This window comes from Hemitrygon akajei, chromosome 2, assembly GCF_048418815.1.
Source record: "Hemitrygon akajei chromosome 2, sHemAka1.3, whole genome shotgun sequence".
Lineage (NCBI taxonomy): Eukaryota > Metazoa > Chordata > Chondrichthyes > Myliobatiformes > Dasyatidae > Hemitrygon > Hemitrygon akajei.
In genome coordinates, this window is record NC_133125.1 from 194,587,132 (window position 1) to 194,599,124 (window position 11,993).

At 44.5% G+C, this 11,993-nt stretch overlaps 1 protein-coding gene across 1 annotated transcript; it reads left to right on the forward strand.

The window, feature by feature from the left end:
- Window positions 1-695: 695 nt before the first annotated feature.
- LOC140721857 (prostaglandin E synthase-like) lies at window positions 696-7,382 on the forward strand. Its single transcript, XM_073036680.1, has 4 exons — window positions 696-797; window positions 1,929-2,051; window positions 3,943-4,025; window positions 7,097-7,382. The coding sequence occupies exons 1-4, from the start codon at window positions 696-698 to the stop codon at window positions 7,344-7,346; spliced, it is 558 nt and encodes a 185-aa protein (XP_072892781.1). The 3' UTR covers window positions 7,347-7,382.
- The last annotated feature ends 4,611 nt before the right edge of the window (window positions 7,383-11,993 follow it).

The following is an 11,993-nucleotide window of genomic DNA, read 5'->3' on the forward strand; positions in this document are numbered from 1 at the left end:
ATAAAATGTAAGATTGTATTATTATGTTTTAATGATTAATAAATTAAGTTTTGGAAACTATTGACCACTTGTTTCATTGCTGCTGGTATTCAGTGCTGGGCCCAACATTTTTAGAAGGGTGTTTAGGTCCCAGAAAGATAAACTCTGTGGCCATTTTATTAGGTACACTTGTACACCTGCCTGTTAATGTAAGTATCTAATAAGCCAATCATGTGGCAGTAGCTCAGTGCATAAAAACATGCAGACATGGTTAAAAGGTTCAGTTGTTATTCAAACCAAACATCAGAATGGGGAAGAAATGTGATCTAAGTGACTTAGACCGTGGAATGATTGTTGGTGTCAGATGGGGTGGTTTGAGTATCTCAGAAATTGCTAGTCCCCTGGGATTTTCACATGCACCAGCCTCTAGAGTTTACAGAAGATGGTTCAAAGAACAAACAAAAACATCCAGTGACCAACAGTTCTGTCCGTGAAAACGTCTTGTGAATAAGAGAGGTCCGAATAAATGGCCAGACCGGTTCAAGCTGAGAGGAAGGCAACAGTAACTCAAATAACCACATGTTACAACAATAACGTGCAGAAGAGTGTCTCTGAATGCACAGCACATCAAAGCTTGAGCTGGATGGGCTACAGCAGCAGAAGACCCTGAACACATACTCAGTTGTCACTTTATTAGGCACAGGAGGAATGATTGCATGGATAATGGGTTGATCTGGAGAGGCTGTGGCTATTTTCACCGCAGAGAAGGTGGCAAGAAGTTTAGGATGGGATTGGAAAAAGACGCCATTGTGGACAGTGTACAAAATTGCCAAAGGATATAGCAGAGACAGACAGTGGAGGATAAAAATGGAAGAAGGAGTTAAATCCAGTAAAGTGTGTGGAATTGTGCTTTGGGACATCAAATGCAAAGGGAAAGTATACAGTTAATGACTGGCACCTCAATAGCATCAACATGCAATGGGATCTTGAGGACCAAGTACATATATCCCCGATTCTAGCATGGATAAAGCAGTGGCTCATTGGCAGGAGGCAAAGAGTGGGAATAAAGGGAACCTTTCCTGCCTGGTTGCTGGTGGCTAGTGCTGCTCCACGGGGATCTGTGTTGGGATCGGTTCTTCTTATGTTATATGTCAATGATTAGGATGATGGAATTGATGGCTGTTTACAATGAATGAAGATAGGTGGAGGGGCAGGTAATTTTGAGGCAGTAGAGAGGCTGCAGAAGGACTTAGACAGATAAGGAGAATGAGCAACGAAATGGTGGATGGAATACAGTGTCACAAAGTGTATGGTCATGCACTCTGGTAGAAGAAATTAAAGGGCTGACTATTTTCTAAATAGAGAGAAAATAGAAATTACTGAGGTGCAAAGGGTCATGCAATGAGTCTGTAGTGAGGAAGGCAAATGCAATGTTAGCATTCATTTCAAGAGGACTAGATTATAAAAGCAAAGATGTAATGTTGAGACTTTATCAAGAATTGGCGAGGCCTTGCCTGGAGTATTGTGAGCAGTTTTGGGGTCCTTATCCTAGAAAAAAATGTGCTGAAATTGGAGAGGGTCCAAAGGAGGTTTATGAAAATGATTCCGGGATTATACTGCTTGTCATATGAAGAGCCTGTGTTCACTGGAATTCAGATGAATGAGGGGTAACCTAATAGAAATCTATTGAATGGTCAAAGGACTTGATAGAGTGGATGTTTCCAATGGTGTGATAGCCTAGGACCAGAGGACAGAGCCTCAGAATAGAGTGGTGTCCTTTTAGAATGGAGATTAGAAACATAGAAAACAGATGCAGGAGTAGGCCATTTGGCCCTTCAAGCCTGCACCGCCATTCAGTATGATCATGGCTGAACATCCAACTTAGAACCCTGTACCTGCATTCTCTCCATACCCCCAGCAATCTTCAGCCAAGATGATTCTGAACGCAGAATGAAGCCTTTTGTTCTTACGTTTTCTACTCCGTGCTCCTGCTCCTGAAGATGTTCGCCGTGGCGATACTCACGGGGCAGCTCAGGCTTCGCAAAAAGGGAATAACTCTTTGTAACGGGAATGTTTTCACGCCTAAATATTATCCCTGGTGTCTGTCATGAGTGGTTAAACGTTCTGGTCCCGGTGATTTTGCTAGGATCTAATTTCCGGTGCAGGCGGCTAGGCGAGAACTGAGTTGTGCACTGAGTGCTGCCTAGCACGGCCGAATTTCTAGCCCCTTAGTTCCAGCATGTCAGTGATGCATCATCCCTCTCCCTTTCCCATCCTGATGAGGGGACTCAGCCCAAAACATAGACAGTTTATTCATATCCATGGACGCCGCCTGAACTGCTGAGTTCCTCCAGCATTTTGTGTGCGTTACTTTGGATTTCAGGCATCTGCAGAATCGCATTTGTTCCTGAATTGAAATATCCCCAGCCTCATCTAAGTTACAATTTAACTCCCGTGGTGCCTAGCAGTCCCAGAACATCTCTCTCCATGGGCGCTCGGGCACAAATTGCTAACCCCTTAGTTCCTGCACGTCAGAAATTTGTAAATTCGTGCCCCAGGCAAGAGCGCCGGGCATCCATCGTCAGGGGCAGCACCCAGCTGAGAGAGACCTCCATCGTCAGTGCTGCCTCCTGTTAGGTGGGTCTCTCGGTGAGCCGTACTAGGACAGAACAGATTCCTCAGTGTCTTGGCCGGTGCTGGGCCCTGGTCACTGGTTCGACGCTGACTTACTTTCTAATTATTTGTCTTATTTGATTCAGAGAAACATATAGAACAGGCTCTTCCAGCCCAACGAACCACACCAGCCAGCACCCCAGTGATATAACACCAGCCTAATTGCAGGGCAATTTACTAACCGCTACGCACTGGATTGTGCGAGGAAATCAGGGCACCCAGACAACCCTACACGGGGAGACTGTACGAACCTCTTGCAGACGGCATCACAGTTACACCAAACTTTGGAACGTCATACCCTCAATATTGCTCCTGCCAAAGGGCGGCCTACCCTCAGAACTGCCTCTCCCACAGGGTGATGTACCCTCAGTAATGCCCCTTCCACAGGGTGGTGTACCCTCAGAACTGCCTCTCCCACAGGGCGGTGTGCCCTCAGAACTGCCTCTCCCACAGGGTGACGTACCCTCAGTAATGCCCCTCCCATAGGGTGATGTACCCTCAGTACTGCCTCTCCCACAGGGTGATGTACCCTCAGTACTGCCCCTGTTACAGGGCAGCGCACCAATGGTAACCCCTCTCCCAGTGGCTCTCCCTCAGTACTGCCCTCTCTGTGGCACTTCTTCGGTCCGCCCCTCTCACAGTAACACTCATTCAGTACTTCTCCTGCGGTGCGGCCCTCCCACACTGCTGCCCCTCTCACAAGGAAGTGCACCCACCCCTGAAATGGGTTGTTCTTGCTGTAAATTTTTATGGTGGGAGGGAGACCAACATAAGGTGCACTACCCCCATGTACTGAGTCAGAGTGTGGAGCAAAGAGACAGGAAGTATACCCACTAAATTCCACCTAAAAATTGAAATAATATGAAAAACTCTAATGCTTTTCAGAAAGTCAAATACACGTTTATATATATTACAATAGGGGTGACCTCCTAACAAACCTTCCATGTTAAATTGTGTCTGTCCCAAAGATCTCAATTTCACAATTAGGTGTTTCCTTTGTACCTCATAGGAACTGCATTCAAACAATGTATGCTGTTTCTTGACAAGTGTGTTCCCGGAAAATTCCCGTATCATGCACATTAATGAACACTTCAACTGGGTGGTTACTGTTATTTGCGGTTAATGTTTGTTGAAACTGTCCACTCGGTGTCCTCGCTGTGACTTGATTCCTGGATCTCAGCACTGCTCCAACTGTGTTGACCTCCAGAAGTGGAGAGGAGAGAGGGGTCAGTTACCTTTGGAAGGGCACAGCCTCATATCTGACCGAATTATCCCCACTCTCTCCCGCAGGCTTTTGCCAATCCCGAAGACTCCTTGAGACACGGAGGCTTGAAGTTCTGCCGGACCGATGCAAACGTGGAGCGCTGTCGGAGGTGAGGTGCGAGGGCGTGGTGGCCGTGGTAGTGTGCTTAATGCTCTGACACTGCTTTGAAGTTTGCCAGCTTGGGCCTCTACATAGCTCCAGAACTAGTTCAGCTGTCACCCAGCAGTTCAAGGGCAATGCTAATGGCATTATTCCAGTGTTCCCCAGGGGAACTAATGAACACAGTGGCAGGATGTGTCCACACACTCCCGACCTTGTGTTCTGCTGTGTTTCACCCGAGACTAGAGTAATACTTTAAACTTTTCATTCTCAGATATAGAGTCATGGAAAACTACAGCAGAGAAACAGGACCTTCAGCCCATTTAGTCTACACTGAACCACTTTAAATGCATGCTCACATTGACCCACACCCCTACCATCAATGTACCTATCCAAACATTTCATAAATGTTGAAATCGAAAGTGCTTCCACAACTTGTGTTGGCAGCTCATTCCAGACTCCCACGACCCTCTGAGCAAGTAAGTTCAGAGGGTCGGGAGTGTGATCTTCCCCTTAAATATTTCACCTTTCACCCTTAACTCATGATCCCACCCAACTTCAGTGAAAAAAGCCTGCTTGCATTTACCCTGTCTATACCCCTCATAATTTTGTAAACCTCGGTCAGATCTCCCCTCACTGTTCTACGTTACGGGAAATAAAGTTCTAACCTATTCAATTTTTTTCTTATAACTCAGTTCCTCATTGGAAAATTTTGCTGTACTCTATCAATCTTATTTACATCTTTCCTATAGGTAGATGTCCAAAACTTCACACAGTACTCCAAATTAGGCCTCAGCAATGTCTTATATAACTTCAGTTGTATCAGAAGTTGTGGACTGTGGAGCTTTTGATGTCTCTGGACCTGTGCTTCATAGAGATCAGAAAGAGTAGGGGAGGGTGGGGTGTGTCATTGAATCCTACTGGAATCTCAAGGTTTGAAATAGAACTGGACATGGAGAGGATAAACATTGGAGGTTTTGCAGATGCTGAAAATCCTGAGCAAAGTGCTGGAGGAACTCAACTAATCAGGGAGCATCTATGGAAAGGAATAGACAGCTAAGAACCTTCATCGAATCCATAGAGGGCGTTTTTCCTTTGGTGCAAGAGACTAGGATCTGATGGCACAGTGTCAAAATAAAGGGAGATGAGGAAATTCTTCAACCAGATGGTGGTGAATCTGTGGAATTCTTTGCTGCAGAAGGCTACGAAGGCGAAATTGTTGAGTGTATTTAAGGCAGACATTGACAGGTTCTTGCTTAGAAACTGGGTTAATGGATACTGGGAGAAGACAGGAGAATAGGGTTGAAAAGCTTGTCAAATATTGAAAGGCCTATGTAGAGTGCATGTGGAGAAAAGTTTCCTATAGTGCAAGAGTCCAGGACCAGAGGCACAGCCTCAGAATACAACATCTTTTTAAAACCAGATATTAGCAGGAGATTTTTAGCCACATAGAAACATAGAAAATAGGTGCAGGAGTAGGCCATTCGGCCCTTCGAGCCTGCACCGCCATTCAGTATGATCATGGCTGATCATCCAACTCAAAACCCTGTACCTGCTTTCTCTCCATACCCCCGATCCCTTTAGCCACAAGGGCCATATCTAACTTCCTCTTAAATATAGCCAATGAACCGGCCTCAACTGTTTCCTGTGGCAGAGAATTCCACAGTTTCACCACTCTCTATGTGAAGAAGTTTTTCCTCATCTCGGTCCTAAAAGGCTTCCTCTTTATCCTTAAACTGTGACCCCTCGTTCTGGACTTCCCCAACATCGGAAACAATCTTCCTGCATCTAGCCTGTCCAATCGCTTTAGAATTTTATACGTTTCAATAAGATCCCCCCTCAATCTTCTAAATTCCAGTGAATATAAGCCTAGTCGATCCAGTCTTTCTTCATATGAAAGTCCTGACATCCCAGGAATCAATCTGGTGAACCTTCTCTGTACTCCCTCTATGGCAAGAATGTCTTTCCTCAGATTAGGGGACCAAAACTGCACACAATATCCTAGGTGCGGTCTCACCAAGGCCTTGTACAACTGCAGTAGAACCTCCCTGCTCCTGTACTCAAATCCTTTTGCTATGAATGCCAACATACCATTTGCCTTTTTCACCGCCTGCTGTACCTGCATGCCCACCTTCAATGACTGGTGTACAATGACACCCAGGTCTCGTTGCATCTCCCCTTTCCTAATCGGCCACCGTTCAGATAATAATCTGTTTTCCTGTTCTTGCAACCAAAGTGGATAACCTCACATTTATCCACATTAAATTGCATTTGCCATGAATTTGCCCACTCACCTAACCTATCCAAGTCACCCTGCATCCTTTTAGCATCCTCCTCACAGCTAACACCACCGCCCAGCTTCTTGTCATCCGCAAACTTGGAGATGCTGCATTTAATTCCCTCGTCTAAATCATTAATATATATTGTAAACAACTGGGGTCCCAGCACTGAGCCTTGCGGTACCCCACTAGTCACTGCCTGCCATTCTGAAAAGGTCCCGTTTACTCCCACTCTTTGCTTCCTGTCTGCCAATCAATACCATACCCCCAATACCGTCTGCTTTAAGTTTGCACACTAATCTCCTGTGTGGGACCTTGTCAAAAGCCTTTTGAAAATCTAAATATACCACATCCACTGGCTCTCCCCTATCCACTCTACTAGTTGCATCTTCAAAAAATTCTATTAGATTCGTCAGACATGACTTTCCTTTCACAAGTCCATACTGACTTTGTCCGATGATTTCACCTCTTTCCAAATGAAAATGAAATGAAATATGGTTGTGAATCTGTTAAATTAATTGCCACAGGTGGCTGTGGAGGCCATCATAAGGTATATTTAAAGCAGAGGTTGATAGGTTCTTGGTTGAAGTTTATGGGGAGAAGACAGGAGAATGGGGTTGATAGAGAATATAAATCATCCATGATAAATCAGCAAACTTGAAGGGCTGAATGGCCTAATTTGCTGCTACATCTTATAATCTTATGGTTTAATTCATACCGACACATTCCCTTCTTGCCAGGGCCTTGGAACAAGTACCTTAACCTCTCTGATGACTAACTCACCCATTTGTAATTCCCACAGAGCTCACCGTAATGACATGGAGTGCATCTACCCGTTCCTTTTCCTGGGTGTCATGTACTGCCTGTTGGAACCCAGCCCATCCATTGCGAGGATCCACTTCCGCATTTTCTTCCTGGCCAGGGCGGTCCACAGTGTAGCCTACCTGTTCGCCCTGAAGGCTCCCACCAGGTCACTGGCCTACACCATCGGACAAATACCCTGCTTCTCCATGGCTCTGAAGATTTTGATCAACCTTGCCTCCTACTGGTGACGGGCAGGAGCATGGAGCATTCCCAGATGGTGTTCAGCATGCTACTGGCTGAGAGGAATGTCTAGGCTCCTTCAGCTCCTCCTTTGATGTCTGAGTACTTGACTGATGAGTCAAACACTAAACTCAAAGACCTTTCCAACAGGTTACAGGACCCACTTCATGATTATGCTGGGAGTTTTGTATGTGATTGTATCTTGCAGGCTGGACGTTGATGCTTTCTATGTTTCAATAGAGACCTCAATTCACATTTGAGTGTACAACCTAGAAAGAGGCCATTCAGCCCACCAGTCTGCTAGCCATCAAGTACCCAAGTAGTCCATTTTCCAGTTATCAGCTTGCTGTTTCAGGTGTTTATCTAAACTTTGAGGGCATCTCTGCCTTCATCTCCCCTCAGTTGGTGTGATCCAGAATTCAACCACCCTGCAGGTGGCAAAGGTTTTCTTCAAGAGTAGTCAGACAGCATCTTTTCCCAAGGTTGAACTGTGTTTAAGGCGAGAGGGGATAATTTTAAACGAGTTGTTAGAGGCAAGTTTTTTTTACACAGGATGAGGTGGGTGCTTGGAATGCACTGCTTGGGGTGGTGGTATAGCCAGATACATTAGGGATGTTTAAAAAATTTATAGATAGGCACCTGAAAGCAAGTGAGAATGGAGGGATATGAAAACTGTGTAGGCAGGAGGGATTAGTTTAGTTGACCATTTGGCTATATATTTATTAGGCTCAGCACAACATTGTTCCTATCCCGTACTGTTCTATATTCATCTTCAAGGTCCTCTCTATGCCTCCTTGCCCTAAACCAATGACTTCTGATGATAAAGGCCGCAGCTCAGGGAAATAGTCCTCACCATCCTGTCCATAACCCTGATAAATGTTCATCCGTCCAACAAATCCCAACCACCTGTCTCTTCCACCCTGAAGAGGGAAAAAAAACAAACACAACCTAGCCGGTGAAAGTCTAAACGAAGGCTGTGGATGCTGGAAATCTGGAGCAGAATCAGAAAATGCTGGAAAATACTCAGCAGGTTAGGCTGCATCTGTGGGAAGAGAAACAGTGTCAATGTTTCAGATTGATCGTGCTGGGTTTTGATGAAGGTACCCATCGGAAATGTTAACTGCTTCTCTCACTACTGCCTCCTCCCAGCCAACCTCGTCTGTCCTCGTAACTGTAAGATTCCATCGCTGACAACTTCTACTGGATCTCCAGTGCAGCTACTTCTTGGGGTTCTCGGTAGCAAGGATATTTTTATATAACCTTTTACCTTCAAAAAATTAAGCGCACATTTTTGCTGTTTTCTCAGAGGTGGAGAAGTTTAAGGAGGATTTATAAATCTCGGTGAGCAACTAGCTGAAGACGTGGGGCAGTTGATACATACTGGGCAACAGGAGAATCTAAATAAGTGGATATTTAACCCTCCCCCTTTGGTTTCATAGTTTATTTTCTTGATATGGCTGTCCAACTCAATGGAGATCACGCCCCGTTGTAGCACAGCCCACAGGAACCTGAACTGGGAATCCCAGATAATCTGGAAAAAAGAAACAATGGAGCTGTTTTAGTCAACAACTTTAATGTTTCCTGATTCCTTAAGATAGTAACAGAAGAGCTGGGTGGAATTAGCACCAAAAAAACCTAGTAAATTGGTTCTTTCTAGCCCAGCAGGAAATAAGTTCACTTGTAGTCACGACAGGCACCGCAGTCACTGTGTTTCAACTGTATTCAGCTAATGTTATTATGTTATTGACTTTTTGATAAACACATTGTCTCTGTGTCATTCCAGAAATATTTGATATTATTTATTGTTATTAATATGTATTAGCAAAGGTTGACTATAAAATGTAAGATTGTATTATTATGTTTTAATGATTAATAAATTAAGTTTTGGAAACTATTGACCACTTGTTTCATTGCTGCTGGTATTCAGTGCTGGGCCCAACATTTTTAGAAGGGTGTTTAGGTCCCAGAAAGATAAACTCTGTGGCCATTTTATTAGGTACACTTGTACACCTGCCTGTTAATGTAAGTATCTAATAAGCCAATCATGCGGCAGTAGCTCAGTGCATAAAAACATGCAGACATGGTTAAAAGGTTCAGTTGTTATTCAAACCAAACATCAGAATGGGGAAGAAATGTGATCTAAGTGACTTAGACCGTGGAATGATTGTTGGCGTCAGATGGGGTGGTTTGAGTATCTCAGAAATTGCTAGTTCCCTGGGATTTTCACATGCACCAGCCTCTAGAGTTTACAGAAGATGGTTCAAAGAACAAACAAAAACATCCAGTGACCAGCAGTTCTGTCCGTGAAAACGTCTTGTGAATAAGAGAGGTCTGAATAAATGGCCAGACTGGTCCAAGCTGAGAGGAAGGCAACAGTAACTCAAATAACCACATGTTACAACAATAACGTGCAGAAGAGTGTCTCTAAATGCACAGCACATCAAAGCTTGAGCTGGATGGGCTACAGCAGCAGAAGACCCTGAACACATACTCAGTTGTCACTTTATTAGGCACAGGAGGAATGATTGCATGGATAATGGGTTGATCTGGAGAGGCTGTGGCTATTTTCACCGCAGAGAAGGTGGCAAGAAGTTTAGGATGGGATTGGAAAAAGACGCCATTGTGGACAGTGTACAAAATTGCCAAAGGATATAGCAGAGACAGACAGTGGAGGATAAAAATGGAAGAAGGAGTTAAATCCAGTAAAGTGTGTGGAATTGTGCTTTGGGACATCAAATGCAAAGGGAAAGTACACAGTTAATGACTGGCACCTCAATAGCATCAACATGCAATGGGATCTTGAGGACCAAGTACATATATCCCCGATTCTAGCATGGATAAAGCAGTGGCTCATTGGCAGGAGGCAAAGAGTGGGAATGAAGGGAACCTTTCCTGCCTGGTTGCTGGTGGCTAGTGCTGCTCCACAGGGATCTGTGTTGGGATCGGTTCTTCTTATGTTATATGTCAATGATTAGGATGATGGAATTGATGGCTGTTTACAATGAATGAAGATAGGTGGAGGGGCAGGTAATTTTGAGGTAGTACAGAGGCTCCAGAAGGACTTAGACAGATAAGGAGAATGGGCAACGAAATGGTGGATGGAATACAGTGTCACAAAGTGTATGGTCATGCACTCTGGTAGAAGAAATTAAAGGGCTGACTATTTTCTAAATAGAGAGAAAATAGAAATTACTGAGGTGCAATGGGTCATGCAATGAGTCTGTAGTGAGGAAGGCAAATGCAATGTTAGCATTCATTTCAAGAGGACTAGATTATAAAAGCAAAGATGTAATGTTGAGACTTTATCAAGAATTGGCGAGGCCTTGACTGGAGTATTGTGAGCAGTTTTGGGGTCCTTATCCTACAAAAAAATGTGCTGAAATTGGAGAGGGTCCAAAGGAGGTTTATGAAAATGATTCCAAGATTATACAGCTTGTCATATGAAGAGCATTTGAAAGCTGTAGGCCTGTATTCACTGGAATTCAGATGAATGAGGGGTAACCTACTTGAAATCTATTGAATGGTCAAAGGACTTGATAGAGTGGATGTTTCCAATGGTGGGATAGCTTAGGACCAGAATAGAGGGGTGTCCTTTTAGAATGGAGATTAGAAACATAGAAACATAGAAAATAGGTGCAGGAGTAGGCCATTTGGCCCTTCGAGCCTGCACCGCCATTCAGTATGATCATGGTTGATCATCCAACTCAAAACCCTGTACCAGCTTTCTCTCCATACCCCCGATCCCTCTAGCCACAAGGGCCATATCTAACTTCCTCTTAAATATAGCCAATGAACCGGCCTCAACTGTTTCCTGTGGCAGAGAATTCCACAGTTTCACCACTCTCTGTGTGGAGAAGTTTTTCCTCATCTCAGTCCTAAACGGCTTCCCCTTTATCCCTAAACTGTGACCCCTCGTTCTGGACTTCCCCAACATCAGAAACAATCTTCCTGCATCTAGCCTGTCCAATCCCTTTAGAATTTTATACGTTTCAATAAGATCCCCCCTCAATCTTCTAAATTCCAGTGAGTATAAGCCTAGTCGATCCAGTCTTTCTTCATATGAAAGTCCTGCCATCCCAGGAATCAATCTGGTGAACCTTCTCTGTACTGCCTCTATGGCAAGAATGTCTTTCCTCAGATTAGGGGACCAAAACTGCACACAATATCCTAGGTGCGGTCTCACCAAGGCCTTGTACAACTGCAGTAGAACCTCCCTGCTCCTGTACTCAAATCCTTTTGCTATGAATGCCAACATACCATTTGCCTTTTTCACTGCCTGCTGTACCTGCATGCCCACCTTCAATGACTGGTATGCAATGACACCCAGGTCTCGTTGCACCTCCCCTTTTCCTAATCGGCCACCGTTCAGATAATAATCTGTTTACCTGTTCTTGCAACCAAAGTGGATAACCTCACATTTATCCACATTAAATTGCATCTGCCATGAGTTTGCCCACTCACCTAACCTATCCAAGTCACCCTGCATCCTCTTAGCATCCTCCTCACAGCTAAAACCGCCGCCCAGCTTTGTGTCATCCGCAAACTTGGAGATGCTGCATTTAATTCCCTCGTCTAAATCATTAATATATATTGTAAACAACTGGGGTCCCAGCACTGAGCCTTGCGGTACCCCACTAGTCACTGCCTGCCATTCT